The sequence below is a fragment of the Heloderma suspectum genome, chromosome 11 (genome assembly GCF_057233095.1).
Source record: "Heloderma suspectum isolate Gila_16-S chromosome 11, 16-S_ref, whole genome shotgun sequence".
In the NCBI taxonomy this organism is placed as follows: domain Eukaryota; kingdom Metazoa; phylum Chordata; class Lepidosauria; order Squamata; family Helodermatidae; genus Heloderma; species Heloderma suspectum.
Window position 1 is genome coordinate 38530107 of NC_139468.1, and position 26122 is coordinate 38556228.

At 48.1% G+C, this 26122-nt stretch overlaps 1 protein-coding gene across 3 annotated transcripts in view; it reads right to left on the reverse strand.

Annotated features, from left to right (window-relative positions):
- The window catches only part of SLCO3A1 (solute carrier organic anion transporter family member 3A1), a 163460-nt gene that overhangs the window by 15583 nt on the left and 121755 nt on the right, over window positions 1–26122 (reverse strand). For all 3 annotated transcript variants that reach the window (XM_084817438.1, XM_084817439.1, XM_084817440.1), the window contains exons 3-7: window positions 23080–23178; window positions 13076–13342; window positions 7560–7724; window positions 5146–5344; window positions 3325–3463 (exon numbers count right to left, since the gene is read on the reverse strand). In XM_084817438.1, the coding sequence (XP_084673564.1) occupies window positions 3325–3463; window positions 5146–5344; window positions 7560–7724; window positions 13076–13342; window positions 23080–23178 (869 nt within the window). The remainder of the gene's footprint in view (window positions 1–3324; window positions 3464–5145; window positions 5345–7559; window positions 7725–13075; window positions 13343–23079; window positions 23179–26122) is intronic.

Below are 26122 nucleotides of genomic sequence, written 5' to 3' on the forward strand. Positions count from 1 at the left end.
GGTGCAATTGCCACAAGGCAAAAAAAGTAAGCAAGGTGTCTGGTAGGAGGAGCGGTCCACCGATGATGTGGCTGGGTGGAAAATGCCAATGGCTCTTTTTCTCTCGCCCCCACCTCACTTCCCAGAACAAGCCTGAGGGGATCTTCTCAGGGCTCCAGAACTCCTGATCACTATCAATGGTGCTGGTGGTCCTCTCTGCTTCCATATGATTAGGAGGCTTCCATTCCACAGCTCAATGAGGCTTGCTTCCATGAAGGTGGGTATGATGTGGAAACATGCCCCATGGAAGGCAACAGGACTTACCTCCAAGTAAACATGCAGAGCACTGGGCTGTAAAAGTGGCTATGCAAAAATGAAGCAAGCAGTTCCTTGCTGCGGACTCTGCTCTAACCTAGGGGCTAATCCCAGGGGTTGGGAGGACAGGAGGTAAAGGGTGGAGGGACACATATGCCCACTACAAAGGGAGAAGAGGTGCAGCTAGCGCATAGGGCACCTTCCCCCCTTGGACTTGCTGCTCTGTCCCAGGACTGGAGCAGCTCTGTGGCTGGTAACATGAGTGCCTGAGTTCCAGAAGATTCCCCCTCCCAAGCCATGTACAGGTTCATTGTTGGTATACTTAAAAAACATTGTAGACACTGTGGGGATGTTCACACAACATGCTAACCCACACTCAGTGGTTGAGTGTGGGTCGTTTTGAACTGTGGGTTGTTTGTTGAACCGTGGCTTAGCGTGTTGTCTGAATGCAGCCAGCATGGCTTGTTAACCATGTAGTGTGGCTTGTTAACCGCCCTGAACAACAAACCATAGGTTCTCAAGGTGGCTTATTTGAGAAAAATAAGCCACACTTCATGGTTAACAAGCCACCTTGCCTGTGTTCAGACAACATGATAACCCACTGTTCAACAAACAGCCCACGTTTCAAAACAACCCATAGTCAACCACTGAGTGCAGGTTAGTGTGTTGTGTGACCAGCCCCATTATAGTGGAATTACATTGACAGTCGCCCTGGGACTGGAGTGCACAAGGGAATCACGCTCTGGCTTCTGCCATCTGCCAGGGGACTCAGGGCCATTGGCAGTCTGCACCCATTTCCCAGGAATAACATCAAGGCAAGTGGAGGCCAGCCTGGCCCATCCATCGGCCAGAGAAGATGGCAGCTGCAGGGAATTTGCTTGGGGAAAACTCCCTGCCAGAAAGAACACTCCATTCCAAGGGACAGTTGCCCTGGGAATGCAGAAGTGTGTGTGTGTGTGGGGGATGCCCTGGCCCCATCCGTCAGCCAACGGAACCAGAGCCCACAATTGCTACTGCAGCAAGAAGACCAGCAAGGGAAGATCAGCCTGGCTGGCCTGCAGCATGTTTAGAGGCCCGCTTGGAGCTCATCACCTCCTCCTGGCCTTGAAAACTGATCTCCCTCCACTCCCCTTCCCTGCTGTGTCTCTTGTCTTTTTCGTTGGTAAGCCTCATGCCAGGGTGTCTCTCTCTCTCTCTCTCTCTCTCTCATTCTCTCCCTCTCCCTGATGAGAGTGGCTTTGGGAGACAATAGCTGTCTGAAAGGTGGGATAAAAATGCAGTAAATAATAAATAAATTGTGTTCCAAATCATTAAAATAAAATAAAAAAATCCAGGAAGTGGTCACTTCCTCCATGCCTTTTGAGAAGCGGACATTTTCCTCCTTTGCTATGTGGACAGGCATAGAGCATAATAAATGGAGAAAACCATGCTCTGTTCAGGGCCTTGGGGAATCCTTGCTTTTCAGCAGCATTAAAAGGCCTCCAGTGCTGAAGAAGCGACCCACAGGGACACACACATCTCAGATACCAGCTCTGGCTTGTCTGCACAAATTAGTTGTCTTTCTCTCCAAATATCGGGGTTTTGAGAACAAAGAGAAATTATTTTCTTTGTCAAGCTTTAGAGATTTGCTGAATTCACAGCCTGTCATTGCCTCTCTCCTGAGAGAAGTCGAGAGAGATGAAAGCTGTGGGGGGAGCAAGGATGAAGGAAATGTAGCCGGAAAGGTGTTACTTTGGAGATAAATGAGCCTCTTGAAGAAGAGCAGGTTTTCTTCACCAGCGATAGCTAGTTAGCAATTGCAAAGACACTCCCCCCGCCTCCAGACATACACCTTGCCTGGTGGTCCTTGCAAAGGAGAACTTCCCAGCTGCTAATGCGGCTGGTCGCCTCGCCTGCACCAGCTCAATTCCTTTTCCACTTGGTTCTGGGGCTGGGTTGGTGGAGAAGACTCAAGGAAAAGCAGCTGCCACCACAGAAAATGGGAAGCGACTGGAGGTGGTGCAGGATGAGAACTTGGCTGCAGGATGCTGCAATTCTGCAGGAGCAAAATTCAGCAGGCTGTAGCAACACGGTGATTCTCAAACAGTGCAGCAGGCCCCCTGGGGAAGGGAGGTGCAGAATTCCTGGGAAGGAGAGGTTCCTGCAGCAGCAGGAGTCAGAAGCACTGTCCTCCAAGGAGCAGAGGTTTCCGTGTTGCAGCCACCCAAACTGCTCCGCTGATCTTGGAAGCTGCAGAGAGGCAGTGTGGGTCAAGCTAGTGTCTGGCCACAGGAGCTCCTCCTTGCTCCCACCTTCTTTGGCTGGCTGGTCTTAGAGGGGAATCTGAGATGCGATTCTGGTCCTCTTCTAACACCAGTGTTGTGTATTAGCACCCCAGTACACACTGGGCTCCATGCATACAGCAGTGGTGCAGGGATTCTGTCGGCTTGTCTGCCTAACCTGGCTGGGTGTGTGTGTGCTCAGGGTGTAGAATATAATCGGAAAGGGGAGGGATTTGAAAAGGTGGCAACAAAGGCAGAATTCATCTTCCTGAAAATCCCATCTTCCAGGTTTTTAAAAAATTAAGTTTCTAGCCCCTATGGATGCAAAATATATGCTTGAAAGTACATAGTCAAGTGCATGGTTCCTGAAAGCTCAGAAACCAGAGGGTTGGCAGGGTCTGCTTTCCTGCTGTTGGGAATGTGGCCTCAGGGTCCCATGACTAGCAGAAGCAGAATAAATGATCCACAATAGCCAAAAGTTGTACATGAATTTATACTAAATAGGAGACATTGTGCTAATGTGCTCTGTATTTGAAATGTTGCTATCACTCTTGGCCCTTTTATGAGAAGGCAGCGCATAAATGTTTTAACTAAATATGCGTAATTTACTCAGGTTGCTGAATTCCACCTTTCGCACCTTGGATAGCTCCTTCAGAGTTCTGATTGAAACCTGGGGCAGATTCACCACCCCGCTGGCATCGGAGGCATCAGCCTCCACTGGAACAGTGTCAACAGATGCAGATTGTCTCTGAGAATAAGCATGGCTTACCGTACTAGTGCACCCAGCAAAGCAGGCAGATAAGTACGTGATTCCATCTGCCCCACAGACAGGAGTGAAGGAATCTGTTTGGCATTTACAGTCGTTATTGCAGGCAGAATATGGGGTCAAGCTGGAAGATGCTCCTGATCTGAAAGAGAGAGGGAAAGGGTGGCAGGGCAGTTTGGGGTGGGGTGGGGAGAGAGATGAAAGTAAGAAAGGAAGAAGATCCAGCACTATTTCTCGCCCAGGAAACCTTTGCTTCCAACAAGCTCAGAAGTCCTTATAGGTACAGATCGCACAGAAGGTGAAAAAGGAATGGAAGGAACTCCAGGGTTTGACAGATGGAGGTTAATTATACTGAGCAGCCATCTTTCCTCTTGGCTGGAACAGATGCATGCTGGGAAAACCAGAAGTGATGTTCAGCGGAGGCTGCCTTGGCACTGAGAAGCTAAGAGATGCTCAAAGCCTTTATGTCATAAGAACACTAAAGCCCAGCTGGATCAGACCAGGGCCTCTCTAGTCCAGCACCCTGCTTGCCACTGTGGCCGAATTGATGCCTCTGGGAAGCCCACGAGTGGGACGTGAGGGCAACAGCACCCTTCCACCCGTGTTCTCCAGCAGCTGGAACTCAAGAGGTGTGCTGACGCTGATCCTGGAGGGAGCATACAACTATACCGACTAGTTCTCATTGACAGTCTGATCCTCCATGAATTTGTGCTTTTTCATCCCAGCCAATATGCTGTTGGGAGTGAAACAGGGGTGTTTCTGGCCCACCTGGGGTTCCAACACAGCCTCTAGGGATCCCCAGAAGCCCCCCCCAACCCCCCCAACTGCTTGATGGTTTCCAGGCATTTGCTCTTTCCCCCCATCCTAAAAAGCTGAAATGCCTCTCCTAAGCCTTAGGTACTGGCGGTCAGAGCTTTAAGCTACAATAGGCTGGTATCTTTGGTAATTTTTGTCCCTCCTCCGGCCCCTTCTGTGTCACCCCCCCCCCCCCGTGGCCACTGAGAGCTTCTCTGAAATTGAATTGGGCCCATGAGCAAAAAGCAGTTCGACACCCCTGGGGTAAAGTTTTCCAGGCAAAACCTGATCCAATGGGGCTAACAGCAGCTGGAGGACAAGTGTTTTAGATGTGTGTGTATGTGTGTGTGCACGCACATATGTAAGTGTGTATATAACACCACCATCCCAGCGCTGGTGCACCAATCTAAATCAGAATCCCCTGAAACAGCATTAAGGTAGAAAGAAAGAAAGAAAGAAAGAAAGAAAGAAAGAAAGAAAGAAAGAAAATTGTGAGAACCAATCACAGATCCCTTGCATAACATCTGTTTTGGCCCTTAGATTGCTCTCATGATCAAACAGAAGCCGTGGACAAGAATCTTTGCATTCAACAGCATATCGGGTCCTAATTGTACAGAGAAGGCCCCTCCAAAGCAATCCCCCATGGGAAGGCTTAGAAGTCTGGAAAATCTGATGCATTTTATGATGAGTTCATTAAAGAGAGTTTTATTCAGTTAAATATGAAAACCAATTGCTGCTTTAATTTTTTTAAAAATGAAATGCAGAACACTGTAATATTTCTTTTTGTACCAGGGAAGCAGAGTTAACTGCACTTATTGATTTTTTCCCCTAATCAGTTTTTTTTTCCAGTTCAGATACTCTTGAAGCACTTAAAAGAAAACCCTAAGTGTTTCTTGTAAATATAATTCACACTTGCTAAATGAGATCCCAATCTATTCAGGGCCTGGGGGAACTTCCCCAAAAGTTTCACGTTCTAAATTTGCCAGAAAGCCCACATCGCTGGTAACAAATTGTCTCTCTTATACTCACTTGTTTCCATAGGGAACAGTCACCCCAGCCACGGGTCCCGTGTCACAGCCCAGGAAGAGGAAAGAGACGTAGCAAGCTGTGGACACCAGGTTGACCAGCATGGCCATCCGAATGGCTCCCAGTGCAGAGAGGCTCAGCTTCTTGACTAAGAGGCCTCCCAGGAAGATGCCCAGACATGCGCAGGGAATGGCCGTCATGCCTGCAGAAACAGCAGAAGGTTGCAAAGGACTCCTGATGGGGGAGACCCAGGTTCAAATCCCTATTCAGCTATGGGGCTCAATTGGGCCAGTCACCATCTCCCACCTCACAGGGTTGATGTGCGGATAAAACGTGGCATCAAAGGATGTGGTATCAATGTAACAAATAAATCTAGAAATGGTTTTTAGTTGATGGACGCATGTATTATAGCAGGTGCCATGATATGAGGTGCATTCCCCGCTTTGTGCAAGAGAAGGGACAACGCCTCACCTAAGATGGGGCCTCATAGAATAGGAGGGTTGGAAGGGGCCTATAAGACCCTCAAGTCCAGCCCCCTGCCTCCCGCAGTTCTTGCATTCATATAAGGAATCTTTTTGTTCCCCAGCAGGCTGCTTAGTTGCTCCCCTAATCTTCATGTTCATATATCTGGGCAGATACTCTAACAGCATTTGTGCCAAAGTACTAATGGACACACAGGAAGAGACAGTGCGAGAGAAACCGAAGCAGGGAGCTTTGGACAGAAAATGTCATTGCAATGTGTGTGTGGGGTGGGGGGTGGCAATTGCTCCGGATCAGCCCTCGCCACCGATCTCTTGCTGGCTGCATTTCCAAACGGAGATGTGCCAGATTAAATGGGAGGCATGAGGTCCTTTATCAGGCCACACAGAAGAGCGGGGAGAAATACCAGGAAGCCAAACTAAGCAAGCACCCAGGGGTGGGTGGGACCTGTAGGCACAAGGGAGGGACAGGAGGGGTGTGGGTGGTGTGTGCATGCATTCCCTTCCATATTCCAGCTCTGCTTACAGAGGCCAGGCATGACCCCATTTATTCTCTGCCATTTTGTGCAGATGACGTCTGTCCATATGCGCTGGCTAACGCGCATTCTGAAAGCTCGATGAGCAAGGATATCAGGCTGTGATATGGCCTGTCTGGGCATCACCGGCTGAGCACAGCTTAGTTTTACACGAGATGCATGCCAATGCGCAACTTGCATACTGGATCTGCACTGAGGAGAGCTGCCATCACCGGGACAAAGGGCTGTCTGGCAGATCAGAACAGCGGTGGGTTACCCCACACTTCCCTTCATTGAAGAGGGAAACCTCTACAACAACTCACTGAGGGCTTTCTGGGTAAGCTCCTGTCAGGGTTGGATCTGAGCCCATAGAGTCCCAAAGTAGCTCTGAGTCTGAGGAGGAGATAGAGTCTGTGGGAGAGGATGCCCCTCAGTTTTCAGAGGTGCAGATAGAGGGGGAGCCCCCCCCAGCTTATATTCCTGGGAGTGAAACTGACCCTGGCATGGAAAGGGAGGGACAACTTGAGCGAGGCGCAGCATCAAGCGAGAGGTTGTGGGAGCCGAGCTGAGGTGCTCAGCCCGTTTGGCTCGATGCCAGCAGCTCCGCCCCGAGGCCCCATGGGAAAGGGGGAGAATTTCCCCTCCTACTCCTTAAGTTCAGAGACTTGCCACGCTTTTCTCCAAACAGAGACCAACTGACGTCCTAACCCTTAGAAACCCCTGGTAGACTGTTCCTTTGTCTTTCCTCTGAGTCTCAGGCAATTAGCATCTGTAAGCCTCATCAGGTTGAATGGAAATAAAGCTTTGGAAAGCAGCCCTTTTGTCTGACTGTTGATTCTGGCTATTGGAGGGCTCAGAAGACTACAGGGGCATTCCTGACAGCTCCAGCACCTTGAATTGGCCCTGGGGATGAACAGCAAGCCTGTGCAGTTGACATAAAACGGGTGTCACGTGGTCTGAAGAGCACACGCTGGAAAGCCCTCTGCCTGCGGTAATCTGCTCCAGTGCTGGCTCCAGATTCCGGAGGGGCCTTGGGCAAGACCCTCCAAAGGCCCCTCCCTCAGCGAGTCTAACTGCCGTGGCCCCCAGCTGCTCTCACTGCTCCTCTCGCTCCTTGTTCCTCCCACTGGCTTGTTGGACCGGCAGAGAGCCCAGGAACAAGTCGGCCACGGCCTCTGCTGCTCCTCTTCTCAGTGCCACCATTGCCTGGGCCAGAGCAAGAGGCAGGTGAACCAACGGGCCGCAGTGGTGCAGAGGAAGAGCCGCTCCAGGGGGCGCTTGCTGGTGGGCTCCTGCTGGGGTGTGGGCCCTTGGCAGGGCCTGTCCATGCCCACCCTGACACCAGCCCTGCTCTGCACCAGCTGCCTGGGATGGCAAAGGGAGGCGTCAGCATCGGGATGGGTGGCCTGCTCCAGCTACTCACCCAGCAGCTGGTTGGCTGACGACGTCGTGAGATTGAACTGCTGCTCCAGATACTTGCCCAGGAAGGCCGCAAAGCCGGCAACCACGGCGATCTCCATGCAGGCAGCAAGGACAATGCAGGTGAACACTGGGTTGGAAAGCAGGTGCTTGGTGACTTTGGGGATCACTGGAGGGAAGACGAGGGAAGGCGGTGTCACAAAGGCATTCTGTTTGAGCATCCCTAGGCACCCTTGAGACGTGCTCCTGGCTGCCTTGGAGCCAGCTGTCTGCGCACAGTTCCCGTGTGGCTGGGAGAACGCTTCAGTGCGCCTGCCACATGGGTGGGAGACTCCATCATGGGGCCTTGTGCTGCTGGTCCTGTGGGAAAGATCCACGCCATCGAGCCATTTAACCCTTTCCTAGCCAGGCACATCTGCTCATGGATACGTGACTCCTAGGCGGCCCTCTTAGGACATGTGTCTGTGTGGGAGGGCAGGATGAGAACTAAGGGATGGACATTTCAGGAGTGGGTATTCTGGCTAAACATTAGGAGAAACATCCTCAAGGTATTAACTGCCTGATGGTCCAATGGACTGCCTGGGCAGGTGGAGGGCTCTCCTTCACTGGAGGCATTTAAGCAGAGGCTGGATCACCATCTCCTGCGTTGCAGATCCTGTTCTGAGCAGGAGGTTGGACTAGATGACCACTAACATCCCTTCCAACTCTATGATTCCATGAAGTGGCTCTTGTTTTGGCAGTGGCACTGGTGGTGCCAGATTCCAGGGTTGGAATATTTGAGATTTCCTGAAGGAGACTGTGAGTCCGAAGGGCACAATCCTATTGACTGCACCCTCAGGGATTGGAGGCCCCCAAACTCACGTCATCTAGTGCAGAGTGAGAGGAGTGGCAGAGGTGATCTTCACCTCCCTTTTCGCCTCCCCTGCAGATTTGACTGGATGGAGTTTTTAGCCTGTCTAGTGAGGGCACCGGTGGGGGAGGGAAGGAGGCTGGAAAAGGCTCAGGATAGCTTGTATCCTGGCCTCTCCAGTCTCCTCCCCTCCCAGCTCACCAGAATGTTCCCTTTCCTCCTCGGAGGTCACTTTTCTGACCTTGGAAGGCAGCCAGCGTGGCTCTTTCTGTGCCGGCCACGAGGGGGTGCGGGAGGCGGTCAGATCTCCAGCTCCCCTCCTGAGGTTGGAGCACTGTCTCTGACCTCGGAAGGGGGAATCCAAACAGTCCTATGGTCCCTGGGACGCTTGCCCAGGGACCATAGGATTGCTCTCTAACTGAAGTGACATATTTATCCCACGCCATCTTTGGGATTGAATTCCAGGTGTTATATAACATCCTATATAGTGTACTATATAGCATCAGATTGAATTCACAGAATTCTTTGAAATCCAAATCCTCAAACTACTGGAAACACTAGCCGTGTGCTCCTCCAGAATGGTGAAGGTTTCTGTGTTTTGGGGCATTTTTGGCCACAGTGCAGCCCGGAATCAAAATCTGCGGCCCCCCACATGCCTGACTCACACGCATTTCTATGGGGAAGGGTCATCGCTTGGTGGCAGGCCTCCACTGGTCTGACGTGGTATAAGGCAGCTTACTGCCAACAAAGAAACAGTACAATGCATTTTGGAGAAGGGCCCCAGGGCTGGGAAAGACCAGTGTAGATAATCTTGGTCCAGTCCAGTGTAGATAATCTCGGGGTAGATGGGCCAATGGTCTACCTCTGCAGAAGTCAGCTTATTATTCTATTTACTTATAGCATAGTCTTATACGTATCTACTCAGGAATAAATCCATTGAGTCAATGGGATTCTCTCCCAAGTAAGTTGGCACAGGACTGAATCCTAAAGCTGAAGAATTTCCAATTCCTTACATTCTCATTGCTGACTTTGAATTGGAGGATTTAAGAGAAGGTTAACATTTACTTACTTACTCATTTATTTATTACATTTATACCCCACTTTTCTTCCATTGTGGAACTCAAGGTGGCTACATGTGGTTCCCAGGTGGTCTCCCCTTCAAGCACTGACTGGACCCAGACCTGCTTAGCTTCAGCAAGGTGGCTGCCTGCGGTGCCTTTGGACCATGCCCTGGGACCAACAGCCAAAGGCTGTTGAGGGAAACTGCGTCCATCATGGAAGGGCTGTCCCTCCATTTTCCAAGAGGTTATTAGAAGTTGTCATCACAAGATGCTTATCTTTGGATTGGTTTCATCTAGTGATTTCACCCAGCGTTGATTCTGTTAGTCACGTCGAGCAGGCTAAATGGAAAGGTGGGGTATACATGTAATAAATGCCCCCCCCACCACTGTGACGGCCCTCCTCAGCTTGCATCGCTATAAGGATCGCGCAGGGCCATCTAGTGGCTACAGAGCATATTATGAGTACACACAGTCCACGTTGAATTACTGGGTCAGTAGCACAAACCCCCGGGCGTGTTGTGCACCAATCTGGCTCTTTGGTTGTGCCTCAAACGTTGGGCTAGGGAGGTACTCGCCTCCCATTAAAGAGCAGTTGCAGAGACAACCCACCAGAGGTAAATGGGCATCTCTTTGTGGGTAACGACAGCAAATTTCTACTAAACAAGTTAACCTGGTTTGCTCTACGACGTTTGCTCTTTGCTGTTTTTACAGATCTTCCTCATCTGCCTGGTGCAGAGACGTTCAGACTACTGTCTATCTTTCCCCTCCGCTCCCCGCTCCGCAACTCACAGTTTGTTTTTAAGGAAGGGAGTGTGTGACAATCAGTCACCCCCTGATCCCTGAAGCCTCTGCAGAGATGCATATTACATCCATGGGTCTGTTTGCTGCACAAATCACCAGCAATGTTGAATTCTCCCAGGCCAAAGCTGGATCATCTGTATCTTGCACAAGTTGCACCCAGTACCATCCCATCCACTCGTGTGTGCATATGTACATGTGTGAAATCCCCATGTTCGTTTCCAATTAACCCTATGTTCTCCTCAAGACCTGGCCTTCAGCCACAAGGCTCAAGCGAGATGCTCTCTTTGTTTCCGAGGAGGGAACATGAGAGCAGAGAAAGAGAGAGAGAGATTGCCTTACAAAGTGACTCTCAAGCTATTGAATCAGACAGAGCATTTTCTACTTCAGTGAGCATTTTAATTATTCCGGAGATAACACAGCTTGAGCGAGATGGAATGCTAATACAAGCGAGAAGAACCTCGTCTCGCCTTAATACCTGGTGACTAACTCCTCCGTGAATTAAATGTGAAAATCATTACATTTGAAAATTATCTCTCTGAAGTGCTGCTGAAGCCACAGCGGGGCTTGTTCACTTTTTACAAATTCCCCCTCCCCCCCTCCCTCCTCCTTCCTTCCTTCCTTCTTTCCCAATGTGCTTTGCATTTTGGGGGTTTGAAGAGCAGTTGCATTCTCCTGTGTCAATTCATTGCCGACTCTTCCTTTGCATGCTCAAATGTGAAACTCGCTGACCGCCACAGCTGGGGGGCAAGAAGTGACAGTAGGCAAACACAACACACACACCCCCACAGCCACCAGGGAGGGGGGTTTAGGCTCACCTTTCCTCTGACATGGTGGTTTAGGATGTATAACAGCCATGAGGAACATGCGGCTGTCCAGATGCAGTTGGACTGGAACTCCCAATAGCCAAGCCAGCATAGCCAATGGTAAAGGATGATGGGAGTTGCAGTTATGAAACATTTGGAGGGTCACACATCCCCCATCTCTGATGGATAGGGAGCAAATTTTAATGGAGCAAAATATGCAAATATTTGACCTGCACACTGCAGACTGAAATGGTATGGCCTGGCAAGAGATAACTAGCAGGCAGGTGGGAGGGTGTGCGTGCTTTTGCTTCTCTAGTTCCAGCCAGCCAGCGCAGGGAGAGGAGCAGGGGGAGAGAGTGCACGAGGCAGCGCCAGGATGGAAGATGCTGCCACTCCTGTTATCAAGATAAGCGCAACATCAAGGAGATGCTGCTCCCTTTGATTTCTCCATCTGCCTCTGTTGATCAAAGGCCTCCTTTTTTTCATTGCAGATGTAAAAACCCATCTCCTCATCCAGGCACAGAAACATCCCTGGGGAGAGATGTAATGTCATTGCCCCAGCTGGGCGGTCCCACTCTCACTTTGGGAAAGCAAAGCTTCACTTTGGAAGCTCTGAGCCACCTCTTCCGCTTGGACATCCGCCAGCGATCCAGCACCCCAATACCCTGCCCCGCAACCACGGACACCTGTTTTGCCCACCTCCTTAAAATAATTATTTTTCTGGCCTGATGCACCGAGCATTGCTGATTGGTGATGTCTAGCCACCACATTAGTTTCTGACAACACCCCAAAGCAAGGCTACATTACAAGAAATCAAAATGGGGGCATAAAGCAGCTGGCTGAGGCCACTCAGTGTTGCTGCTCACCTCTGGGGTCCACTGGAGGGCACTTTGTTCAGGGCCCCTTGAACCTGGGGGTGGTTCTGGGACTCAAACCCGATGGTGGGTTCAAGTTACCTGCAGCCTCTCTCTGGCTCTGGCTCTGTGGTTCTCCATCCCACTGTCTTTTCCAGCAAAGCTCATCATGTCTGCAGCGTAGAGTCAAACTACACATTATGTTCATTCTGTCGTTTGTAGCTGACCCTTCACTTTGTTTTTTACTCTACTATTAGCATGCATGGCCCGATTTGGACTGGGACCACAGTGAACCAGGAGGGAAGGATTAAACCTCCCCTGCCACAGTTTGCTTCTTGAAAGGTGCTGCCCATGGGGTGGTGTGTGTGTGTGTGTGTGTTAAAAAAAAAAGAAAAACGTCTCCATTGGTGCCAATGGAGTTTTCCCCCCTCTTTTTTGCAACCTCCCCATGGGGGTTGGGAAGCAAATGACGTGCTGTCATCCCAATCTGAATCAGGGCCATGCGTACTTCTGGTAGAGTAAAAAACTAAGCGAGCAGTCAGGTACCCACTATGGTGTTAATGTAACATGCAGTTTGACCCTTACTCCTGCAATGGTTTCTGTAGGTTGGTTCATGCAGCACTTTCCTGAGGTTTCTGTGCTCACCCTGACCTTTAAAATCTGCAGTGGCAGTCCCTGTGCGAGACCAGGTCACGACACAGCATTTGGTACTGGTTGCAAATATTCAATATCCAGAGTCTGGAAACTCTGAGAAGCTACTTTGCTGGATCGAGCCAAGGTCCATAAAAAAGAGCCCTGCTGGATCAGACCAAAGGTCCATTTAGGGCGCAATCCTATGGAGTTTAGACAGAAAAAAAGTCTTACAATGCCCAGCAACCCCCAGCCAGCCTAGCACTGCACCCTTCGTCTTTCATGCTGTGCCCCAGCCAACAGAAGCAATTCTCTAGTGATCTGAGCCCTGACAAGGCCCCCTATTAAAACCACAGCAACAATAATGCTGGGAAATAATTAGAGGCTGGGGGGTGAATGATCTGCAGGCGGGTAGCGAGGCGAGTGAGTTAGCCAGTTTCTGGGTCAGGAGATGCATCTAACCAGTCATTAACCTGCCGGCTTCCGCGGAAGCTATATGGACTACAAGGGAAGTGTGTCACCTCTCAGCTGCTGGAAGCAGGAGGGGGTGTCTTCGGCTCCCACAGAATGCCTCGGGAGGATGCCATTGCTTGGCTTCGGCCGCTCGTAGTCCCCGTCTGGCAGCATGGCTTGCTCAGCCTCTGTCATTTGCTCCGGCCGGCGGGTCAGAGACTGCGGAAATCCAAACATCGGGAGAGACGAGAAGAAGAGTAAGGCACCACAGAGCAAGAAGCCCGCCCACCATGCGCCGATCCACCTTGGGTCATCGGGGGTGATGTCCAGCTTGCCTGTAAAGAAGAAAAAGACAGGCTGTTTATTCATTGGTTTTTTTCGGGGTGGGGGGCACAAGGAAACCCGCAAGTAACTTGGAAAAGGTTGCAGAACATCCACCCACATGACGGGACTCAGGAGTCGGGATGTATAAGAAATTCATTTCAGTTCATTTTTGATCAGGTTTTACTCAATGAGCACCTCCTGGATTGAACATGGAATCGAACACAATCAGCTGTTGAGGTCTGAACATTTCCAAGACTGCAACGTGATTTGTGGACCAAAAAAGTGGGCTGGACAGCATGCGTACATTTAAAAAAACATGCATTACAAAATGCACACTTTTGAAAAATGCGTGCTAACATGCTTTAATCAATGGGAGAAGAACACATATGTTTCAAAGATGCACACAACTGGTCCATACGTTTGGGAAAATATGTAAGAAAATACACACAAATTTTCATGCGAAAAGAAGAAAACAAGGATTGCAATCCCAGATGGACATGAGTTGGAATGAGCTTCGAGTTGGAATTTGGAGAACTTTGGCAAGCTTGAGTTTTACTTATATGCACATCTCTATTCAGGAGCACACCAAATGTCAGCCAGCGGTCTTAGAACATCAGAGTAGGACATCACACCTTGGGGAAGAAATTACACGTCAGCACAGCCTTCCCTAACCTGGCGCCCTCCAGATGTTTCAAATTACAATTCCCATCAGCACAGCCAGCACAGCCAATAGTCAGGGATGCTGCGAATTGTTGTTCAAAACATCTGGAGGGCACCAGGTTTTAGCATTTCAACAGCACTTCTGAGTATTGAAGGACTTCACTGATATGATCTTATTGCAGTCTTTACAACAAAGATTGGCTTCTTTGTAAATAGGCAATATTGTCGCATTACAGATGGCAGCAGTGGAGCTAATTTAAACCAAAGGCTCCCCAGTTTGTAAAGCACCATGTACACTGATGGTACTGTATAAATAAATAGTCTTTGAACAATGCTTGCTATTGCTTTAAAAAGGAACGGTGGGGGATGAGCGGCATTTGGGATGCAGCTCTGTACAGGTGCTTCTGGACAGAGCACTCCTCGTGGTACCAGTCAAAAGACATTGAGCAGCAAATTCCATCTTTTCCTCCTCAACACATTTTTTTTTTCCTGATAAGAAAAGTGGTGGGCGTAGAGGTGGGAAAACCCGGGAGAGTTACAAATGGAAGATGATCATATTTGGACCCCTTGAAAATTTTGTAAATGAAGTAGGGAAATTGGACAAAAAAAAGTGCCTCATTTGGAAGCATCCTAATCAAGGGCCAGACAAAACATCCTGCTAATTATGCAGAGCAGAGCTACGTGCAATTGGGTTACTTACTTTAGTGTAAGTGCATGTGGGCCTGATTTGTATCAGGACAGTGACAATTTGGGAGTGGGGATTTAAGCTTCCCTCCTCCAGTTTTCATGCAGAAATTCTACCTGCCCCCCCCCCCCAGAGTGGGGGTGGGGGTTCATCTCCACTAGAATCCAATGGAGATGTGTTTTCTTTTTTTAACCCCACCCCCAGTGTTGGGGGGCAGGGCAGAATTTCAGCATGTAAATGGGGGGGGGAGCTTAAATCCCCCCTCTTGAATCACTGTACTCCCATGTAAAGTAAGCCAATCACACGTGATTAGCAGAACATTTAATTTTAGTTTGGCCTGCAGCTCCATGGATCGTTACCCTTCTCTAGCCAATTAAGTCTTTCTGGGTTTCCCCATCATCCTCCAGCCCTGCCCAAATGCACCAAGGTGGCAGCCTGTCTTCACTTGCCATGTGATGCTTGGGCAGCCCTCAACCCCCTACCCCACCTTTACACACACACCAGGGCCCAATCCGAGCTGATCCAGCCTCTGTTTCCTTGTGACAGAGACAGCTGCCTGCTTCACTCTCTCCCTCTTGCCCTCCTTTCCTTTCCTGGCTTGCACTGCCTCCCACCACTGTGCAGTGGCCATGCAGAAAGTACCACCCCATTCACGACTCATTTCCTCACACATTGTGGGGCTTTGTTTTTCACCACAGTTTTGCAGCAGTGCGCCAACAGAAGCGAAAATAATGATTAGGAAAAATGATTATGCACTCGTACTGGAACACACCAAAGGGATTTTAAAAAATTACTACATTTATCCTAAAATGTTTTAAAAGCAATGAAATATTGTGAAAATTCTGGGACAGCAATTGCATTGCAATTTTTTTTTTTAAAAAAAGGTCTACAAATCTGATCTTTACAAAGACAGAGGACAACTTTAAAGATAGTGGAATTCAATAGCCTGCAGTGCTGTTGAGCTTCTCTACATGAGCAATTTATTGCAAGCTTGTCACTGGTCTCTCATGGAGGTTTGTGGATCCGTTACACAACATCGTCAACCCCAGGGATGTCTCCCGCGCTTCCCCCCCTTTATCCCACTTTCAAAAAAATCGGAGATAAGCTGTACTTAACATTAATGGCACCATATCGGCATATTCAGCCACTAGATGGCACTATTTAGGCATTGCCAAGAAGGGAGGTTTTCAATTCCAAATCATGTGTTCTCCATCTAAAGGAGCCCACTGTAAACTCAGAAAGACTCCGGAAGAAGAAAGTCTGGTAAGGAAATAGGATTTTTGCTTAATGTAGAGAACCCATAGACTGGATTATTTGTAGTCAGTGAGTGATGAAGGAGAGCAATTCTGGAGAAAAGGGATAGTGTGGAAGCAGCCAAAAGTGGAGAAAGAGAGATGTGTCGCTTCCACATGAAGGGCTCCTATCCCTACCAGTCACTGCTCTTCTACAGTAATTTCTTTTGGGGGAGGGGGGTCATCTCGCTATGTTCCATCTACAAGGTGGGTGTGACATAGCCCTGCAGGCAGTGAAATCGCTTCTCCTTCCCCCCACCCCCTCATTGGTTGATCAACACACCCATCCTTCCACAATCTGCAGCAGGTGTTTCTCCGCACCATTTTAGCACCTGCTCTGTGTGTTTTTACAGTTTTTGAAGCAGCACAGTTGCAAAAAAGAAGAAAAAGAAGTTTTTGTTGCTGCTATTCTGACTATTTCTCCTTAACAGATTTTTTTTTTTTTTTTGTAGTAGAAAAAAGATGGAAGAAGCAGTGGGGAAACATGGGAGGGTTACAAGTGGAAGATGCTACTCTCTGGATCCCTGTAAAATTCTATGAATGTGGTTATACTCATCCAGAAGCACCCCTGGTCTACTCAGGATCAGAGCCCGATATAATCAGACAACCTAATTTAGTCTCAGCTTCACATCCGGATCTAGTCAGTTCCACAACCAGACTAGAAAACAAGCCAACTTGATTTCCCCTGGTTGCTAGTTGGCTTTGAAACCAGAAGCTCATGGCCAGCGCTAGAGAAAGGAAGGGGACCTCCAACTAGGGATGTTCGGATTTTGTGAAATCCATCCCATGTGTGTTTCATGAATTGTCATTTATTCCAGTGTCTGTTCATAGACGGATTCAATTTTTTTTCCTGTTATGTGGAAAAATACACAAATAATTCTGTAAGAGGGTTCGCAATAATTTACGTAATTTACATTATCATAGAATCATAGAGTCATAGAGTAGTAGGGTTGGAAGGGGCCTACAAGGCCATCGAGTCCAACCCCCTGCTCAATGCAGGAATCCAAATCAGAGCATTCCCGACAGATGGCTGTCCAGCCTCCTCTTGAATGCCGCCAGTGTGGGAGAGCCCACCGCCTCCATGGGTCATTGGTTCCATTGTCGTATTGTTCTAACAGTCAGGAAGTTTCTCCTCATGTTCAGCCGGAATCTGGCTTCCTGTCACTTGAGCCCAGTATTCTGTGTCCTGCACTCTGGGATAATCAAGAAGAGATCCTGGCCTTCCTCTCTGGGACAGCCTTTCAAGTATTTGAAGAGCGCTATCTTATCTCCCCTCAGTCTTCTCTTCTCAAGGCTAAACATGCCCAATTATTTCAGTCTCTCCTCAAAGGGCTTTGTTTCCAGTCCCCTGATCATCTTTGTTGCCCTCCTCTGAACCCTCTCCAGCTTGTCTGCATCCTTCTTAAAGTGTGGTGCCCAGAACTGGACACAGAACTCCAGATGAGGCCTAACCAGTGCTGAGTAGAGGGGAACTAGTACTTCCTGGGATTTGGAAGCTATGCTTCTATTAATGCAGCCTAAAAGAGCATTTCCCTTTTTTGCAGCCACATCATATTGTTGGCTCATATTCAGCTTGTGATCGACAACAATTCCAAGATCCTTCTTGTTGGTAGTGTGGTTGAACCATGTATCCCCCATCTTGTAACTGTGCATTTGGTTTCTTTTTCCCAAGTGCAGAACGTGGCATTTATCTCTATTACATTTCATTCTGTTGCTTTCTGCCCAGCGCAACAGAATGTAATTAGTACCCCATTAGTACATAACATTTAGCGCATTGTCCCCCATTCCATTCAACGTTTCCCCACTTATATTTTCCAGAAATTTGTGTATTTTCCTATGAATAAATCTGCATAAATTTTGGGGTGTGGGGGAGATCCGAAAGTCCATGGACTCCGTGCAGCCTGGGGAGACTGGTCTGCAGCGGATTCCGCACGTCAGATTCTTAGCAATCCGAACTCATTTTAGTCTGTCTCAAATTTCTCCAGTGTCCCCATCTCCAACACATCCGCCTCCTCCAGGGGGGTCTCCACTTGTTGTGCCTCAATTGCACACTTTCCTATCCACATATTCAGAGATATTGAGCTGCTTACTGTGCTCTTTCCTTCCTAACAGATTTTCTAGGGTCAGAAAAAAGTCAGAAGAAATGGTGGAAAGTTTACAACGATGATGATAATTATGATAATTGGATGATGTCATTGTCTGGAGCCTTCATAAAACGGCATAAGCAAGCAATGGCAACTGCACATTAAAAGCCTTGTCTGGAAGCACCCATGATGTGACAGAGGGAGCTCAATGCCTGAGCTGCTATGCGACACCAAGAAGACTCAGCACAGAGCTACTGGGGTTGGGTTGTAGCTCAGTGGTAGAGCAGCTGCTTTGCATGCAAAAGGTGATCCCAGGTTCGGTCCCCAACACCTCTGGGTAGGGCTGGGAAAAACATCTGAAACCCTGGAGAGCCTCTCTGGGCTGGCCATGCTGGCTAGGATGATGGGAGTTGTAGTCCAACATACCTGGAGGACAGCAGCTTGGGGCATGGCTGGTGCAGATAATATCAAGCTAGGTGGATCCATGGCCTGGCTTGGAATAAGGCAGCTCCCTGTGTTCTACAGGGCAGGGGCTGCAGGCCTGTCCATGATGTAGGAGGAGTGAGAGGCTGTAGCTTGGTGGTAGAGCACCTGCTTTGCAACAAAAAGTCTGAGGTTCAACCACTGGCAGCATCTCCAGCTAGAGCTTGGAAAGGCCCCTGTCTGAAGCCCTGGACAACCACTGCCAGTCAAGGCAGACAATGCTGGCCTCAGTGAACCAAAGATTTAAATCACCCCAAGGCGACTTTCTAAAGCTACCACCTGGGGGTGCCCAAGGGATCATTTTCTCAGCTAAAGAAACCCGAAGTCTGCACGTGGGCATCCTTCATAGAGCCTGGGGCTTCAAGGTCCTCGGATGGCAACGACGTTCTACAAGCAGACATTCTACTTAGAGACAGATCAAAGGCTCTATGCTCTCGGTGCCAGATTTAGGAACAAGCCAAGGAAGCCACGGCTTAGGGCCTCATATTACAAGGGGCCTCTAAATACTTTGGAGATATCTAAGATTTATTATAATTGAAATTGCTTTGGCTTAAGTAACTTTTCATATGAAGCCCACCACCAAAATTCTGAACCTTGACCTCCCCATCCCAATCCACACCCAGTCCCATCCCCTTCCAGGACTGCTGGACCACTCGCATCATCCACAGGTTGCCCAGCCTCACCTCAGACCTCAGGGAAAACAGTGGGGGCCAGGATTACTGCAAGCCTGTATATGCTTTGTTCCGAATGCTAGTATTAATTTTTCATTACAAGATACGTACATCACTACTTCCATTAACCGAGTTCTGATCTTCGCAAGTGCTCTGGTGTTTCTATAAATTAAAAGACTTCCGTTTCCGTATGGAGTTTGACAAATGGCAGAGTCAGGTCAAGTGCGGAACCTACTGCACGGGTATCCTATATGCTGTTTATTAAATGTATAAAGGCTTGTATAGTATTGAATACTGGGCAGTTTTCCTGTAGGTTTCTCTACCAGAGAGATTGGTATCAAGCAGGCACCAATTCACATGTTAACAATTGCTAGCTGTCTGACGCTGATAATGGTGTAATCCTCATGTCAACAGTTATGCAGCTGTCTAATCTCCTCTGTTTGCTGTTCTTTCCTATCGCACTGAGGAAATGAGGGGGATTTCTTCACCCCTGTGTTGGAATGTTGGAACTTCTGAGTCATAGGGAAAGGTAACCCATTACCTGCCTGTGGTGCTTCGGGCACGTACTAAAATATCCGAAAAGAGTATAAAAGATTGGGCTGCAGCCTAGCCAATTGGGCTTCACTCTATGGGGGAACAACCAACCTGGAGAACTTTGGGTCCTAGGAATGATCTTGTATTGGCCCCAGGCCTGTAACCAAGTCACCTGTTGTGTTAGAGGGGCCTAGAGATCCATAATGCTTTGCTTAAGTTCATTATTAGTGCAATTGCCTTGCTAGTGGGCCTCTGAGCATGTGAGATGAGTCAAAGGTCGATAGTGCAGCCCAGCACATTCCATGCTAACGAAGGCTAGTATCTTATCAGGGCCTAGGATGTGCCTAGGAAGTGAGGCTATGTTTATGCCAAGCTGCAGGTGTCTGTGCTGGGAAAGTTTCCTTCTGAACAAGCGCTGTTAGTCTATGCTGAGAATGAACGCTAATTAACGCTTGCTGCTGTCATGCTGCCACACTGCTAACATGTATGGTATAAAACCCACTTTACCCCATGGCTCTGGGTTCAGAGAAGCTGTCTGATCCAACCATTGGGTACGCCTGTGTGCTCATTGTACTTAATAAAGTATCTCCTTGTAAGTAAACCTGGATCTGATTTATCACTATCTTGGCACCTCTAAATTAAGAGTTCGAAGCCTACTGCAGGAGCAATACAGATCTCTAATATGCTGTTGATTGGGCCCCCGGCATATGCCAGCTGTGAGGGAGTTGCCACCTCCATGGGCTGAAGAGATGTGTAAGCTTTCTTTGTATTTTTATTCTGCATCCATTTTCTATCAATAAACTGTCATTCCTTTCAAAAGTGGTCTAGCTTCATCTTGGTAATCCAAAGAATCTACTATGACTGGGTCCTGAATAGATCAGGCCTCCAGATTAAAACAGTTTCATACAGGGTAATTAAGAAATCATAAGGTATATGATAACGCAAAAAAAAACTTTTAGCAATAAGTGTCTTCTATTTAGTTGTTTCTCACTGCATCTTTGCCAGTGTACATATGCAAATATAATGGTTTATCTTTCTGTTATAATGTAATACACATTTTTCTCTTTATTTTTTTATGGTATGAGGCCCCTGAATCTTGACATCGTTTAGGGCCTCAGCATGTCTTAATTTGTCCCTGGGTGCTCCGCCCACTTTTCAGTGATCACCCACTGATCAGCTGGGCTACAGGGGGAAAATACTGTTCCTGGGCTTCCAAGATCACGGTTTTCTTGCTGCTAGTAGGGAGGGAGAAACAGCCATCGTAGTGGTGACTGTTGGTGGAGGGGAGAGGCTTTTACCCCCTCTTTCCCCAGCAATCCCTAGACCCCGGGGGGCAGGGAGAGGAGGTGTGTGCATATGTGTGTGGGGGAGTGGGTGTGCATTTGTGTGTGTGTGTGTGTCTGTGTGTGTGAGCAGCCCTAGCACCTCAGCCAACACTGGATGTGTCCTTCAGGGCCAGGAAAGTTGTGCACCCCTGCTCTATGGAGACTTCGGGGATGGCATTAAAAGCAAAGGTTATGCAGAAGTTCTAGATTTTGCAATGAAGGAACAAAGTGTGAGGAAAGCCATAGGGGGGAAACCGTTGCTTTACAGCTACCTCTACTGGCCAAAGGAATCAGTCGTGTCACATTGAAAGAGTCCACTCTCAAGTTCTTCACACCTGCATCGGTTGCTCCAGAATGAGAAGTGAGGAAATGCAGTTTGTTGGACAAACTGGCTTTCACAGTAATAAATACAGGCTTTCAAGTTACACTGACCTTTTCTTCAAGCTCTGGAGTTCAGACATTATATGCTCAGACTTGTGAGCGATACAGAGGACTCTGATGTTTTGAACAGTTACGGAATGGGTGGTTGGAGAAGCCAATGAGATTAGTTACGCTTTGCTGATCTTCAGGTCTGTTCACAGGCTGACCACGACACACCCCATGTTCTGCGTGCTCCTTCACAGGGGATGCCTTCTGAGCAAACCCATCCCAATGCGCCACCTGGCTAAGTATTGCCTTCACTGATGGGAAGTGGCTTGTCAGGTGGCTGAAACAGGAATCTTTCCCAGCCCTACCCTGGTGACTGAACCTGGAACCTTTTGCATGCACTGAGCTACAGTTCTTCCTTTAAAAATAAAATAAGATTCCAGTCCTAGTGATTCTAACTGAAGACCTGCTTTAAACAGTGGAGGGTGGTGCTCCGATTTTGGTAGGGGTGTGAATCCATTCTGGGTTTCAATCAGAACCAGCCAGAACTCTAAAGGAGTTATCCAAGGTGCCAAACCTATTTGGGGGATAGGGTTCAGCACATTGGATAGCTCTTTTAGAGTTCTGGAAACCCAGAATGGATCATAGCCCTACCAAAATCGGAGCCCCTACCCTCCACTGGGTTTGAACAGGAACCTACGAAGCTGCCTGTCACATTCCTTTGTCCTCCCCCTTCGCAGTCAACACACTCCAGGATGCCAGGCTTCAGGCTCACTACTTTATTAGTTAAGGACCAGCTTCCTTACAAATGCAAATTCTAGGAAACTCTCAGACTACAGTGGAAACAGCTACTCCACACAATTAGGAATATCAGTAGTGGAGTTGAAGCGGAAGTTAGAGAAGTTGCCAGCAGTCTGGGCAAGAACTTCTCGGCCAGGCTAGCTTAGGGGGGATGCCCCTCCCTGACGGCAGCTCCCTCCCATGTAGGCTTTCACGTGTAGCCAACCTGGTGGAGCGTCTGAGCTCCACCACTGACTTTTCCTGCTTTGCTCTGCGACGGATCCTGGCATCCCTCAAGTCACGCCCCACGCTCTCCTCCTTGCCCGAAACCTGGGTTCTCATGGAGGAGGAAAGGGGGGGGGGCTTCAGACTGAGCCATCTCTGCGCCAAGTTCTTGGGAAGAAGGCCTTGCCCTATTTGAGCTTGCTAGGGAGGGAGCCTCCCCCTATCCTGGCTCTTCCCATTCTGAATCTGAGCTGCTAGACGTCTCCACACGCTCAGATTCATTCCTGACACTGCCTTGAATCTAATCGTACCACTCCTCCATCTATGTACTGGCTGGCAGCAATAGCTCTCCATCTTTCCCATCCCTACCTAGAGATGCCAGGGATTGAACCAAGGACCTTCTGCATGCAAAACATGTGGTCTCCTATTGAGCTACAGTCCTTGCCCAATGTGACTCAAAGGCCAGTGAGGTCTTTTGACAATTAAGCGGCCTGTGAAAAAGAAATGGTATCTTCCCATACTAAGTCTTTCAAAATGCAACGGGTTCCCTCCTGCCCCGCCCCCCTTGACAGTACATATCTTCCCATGCAACGATCCATCACTTCTTATTCACACACAGGAAAAAAAAGAAGAGTCTCCTTACTTGTGTCAATGAAGACGGCATCCACATAGATTTTGGTACAGAAAGAGCCCAAGATAAATCCACAGGCTGGTCCAAATACCAGCATTGTAAACAAGATCCCTGCAAGGAAACACAAAACAACACAGCAGAGGTTAGTGAGAAGTGCGTCCTGAGGGTAGAGCCAAGTTCTCATGGAGTTGGTCAACCTTTGTTATTATTATTATTTATTAAATTTATTAATTGCCCATCTGGCTGGTCACCCCGCCACTCTGGGCGATGTACAGCATATAATAAAACAGTTTAAAACAATAAAATTCTACAATAAAAACATTTTCTAAAATACTCTAACCCACCCCAAATGCCTGCCTGAACAACCACATTTTTAATGCACGGTGGAAGCTTTGTCTGGGCTGTACCACTTTGGACTGCTGGGGCAGGAGGATGGGTTAGGGATCAAATGATTAAATGTTGGTCCTGACAGAAATATTCCCTTTGCATACAAAACTATCAGGGAGGAGGATTAGTTTTCTATGTGGATTGCTACAGCCCTTCTTTGGAGTAACTGAGATCTGATTACAAATGTTAGGTTTGAAAGCACTATGCAGTATTAAGGCTCCAGCAGCAAGGGCACAACACCAGGTCCCTCTCTATTCCAATACGATAACTTCCCAGTCCTTATAGTTCTAAATGTAGAGCTGGTTTAAATAGGAAAAAAAAGGAACCTCACAGCATCATTTTCCCCTCTGACAAATCTGCTAGCAAAAGTGCAAAAATCGCCCTCCAGAAACTGGACCATAGAAAAATTGGTACGTGAACAGACAAAACATTTGAGAAAGTGTTTCTCATTATGGACGGATTACTGGGAGATTCTTTTTCTTCTTCTTCCAGTCTGAGATTACATCGCTAGAGGGTGCTGTGAGCTAAAACACTTACGCAGGAAAAAAACCCACGGGGTTTCTTAACAAGCCAGCATGCCATAGAAAACAGCAACAGATAATGTTCGTTATGTGTTACAATGGAGCAATAAATGTATTTTAATACTTTAATAATATGAAGCATTCTAAAGGACTTTGGAGAGAGAGGCTGCAATCCTACGGTCCCTGAGATAGCTTCCCAGGAGCCATAGGATAGATTGGACCTATTCCTCCTTCGAGACTGGAGGCAGAGCTCCAACCTTGAAGGCGGAGATCTGAGGTCGGATCCCTGCTTCCTGCAGAAAGATCCCCAATCGTCCCCTCTCTGACATTGGAGCTCTGATGTTGGAGGAGGGGGGCAAAGGGGAGGGCTGGGGGCACCGTGTGGGAAGAGTGGGGTAGGCTCTGGATCCGAACCCCTCCAAGCCCTTGATCATGCCCCCAACTGGGCCCTCCACATTGCTTGCAATGGGAAGGACATTGCTTTTTAAAAAACCCAAATAAACCAGGAGTAAGAGCAGTGAATGCTGCTCCTCTCCCCCTACAGCACTGCTGGCAGGAGGTCAGCTGGGCATTGGAAGCTACACTCCTCCCTCCATCAACTGTCACCTGACAGCAGCATTAGGCTACAGATAGGGATGTATAGATTTTGTAAAATCCATTCCATCTGCATTTCGTGGATTGTCAGGGGCCTTTCGTTCTGTCATCCGCACATTGACGGAATCAGATTTTTCCACTTTCTTGAATTTGCGCAAATTCACATTTGTGCAAATTTGTACTTGCAACAATATGCAACCCCCGCCCCCATGTGCATTTTCATGCTTTAAGGCTATGGGGGAAATGGAAATTTTGGCTGCTGGTTTTTTTTTTTTTTAATGTTAAGCATTTTTCTATAACTAAAATTCCGGAAAGTAAAAAACAAAACAAAAAACTATGGTCAGCAAGTCTGCAAAATCTGTGTGACTCGGGAAAAGCCAGTCCACTGTGGGTCAGATTCACAGAAATTTGAGCTCGTTTGATTCTGTTGTGGATTTCTCCGACATCCCAAGCTACAGCAGAGGGAGGAAGACAAATGAAGCAGGGCCAACATCCCCTCTGCTGAGAGACCAGCAACCTTGAACTGTTTCCTATTCCTACGCCTCTCCTTGAACTGTTTCCTATTCCAGCTGGTTGGCATAAGAACTTTATAACTAAGAGTTTGCTTTTTTCCTCTTCTCTCCCAAGCACTTTTTCTTTTGTGTCATGCCATTTTAATTGTGAGTCTGAGGTTAAGGACTATCTTGCTTTTTATTGAAACGTAAGCTGATCTGAGAGCCTTTCTTTGGTTAAATCCTTAAATAAATAAATAACTCTAGGTTTTTATTATTATTGTGTAATCTTTTGGTTGCAAGCTATCGCGTATTTTATATAGTTTGTCAGGTATAAATACCATGAAAGAAGTGAATATTACATTTAAAAATAAAGTTTGCAGACTGGGATGGTGGCTTGATTAAGACCACATGGCACGTTCATGGCAGTGGAGAGATTTGAACTGGGGACTCTTCTTTGCTCCTGCACTATTTTACAGCTCCCTCTGCAAGAGTGGTAATCTGGCTTTGGATCCAGAGACTGCCCTACGATAAGGAAGGATCTGATAACCATTAAGAATGGCAAAATGGGAGACACCCATGGACAGGGTGGCCAAAATGTCCTACTTTACAGAGAACAGTCCTCTAACTGAAGTGCTGTCAGAGGACAGTCCTCTCTTTCTAGGTGTCACTTATTTGACGGGCTACCTAGTCCAAGTCCACTTTAAAGATAAAGAACTGTAAGATGGGAGAGCAGCAGGGGCCTTGAAGTTTCCCAAACGAAGCGGGGGGGGGGAGATTTACAAGTCGTTCTGCCAGGTGAGGTCTGGTAATGGAAAGGTACTAATGCAGGAAACAATTTGATGGCGATGAATTTAAAACAGAACTTTGTTAAGCACTTACATCATAGAATCACAGAATCATAGAATAGTAGGGTTGGAAGGGGCCTACAAGGCCATCAAGTCCAACCCCCTGCTCAATGCAGGAATCCAAGTCAGAGCATCCCTCATCTTGAATGCCTCCAGTGTGGGAGAGCCCACCACCTCTCGGGGTAATTGGTTCATAGAATCACAGAATCATGGA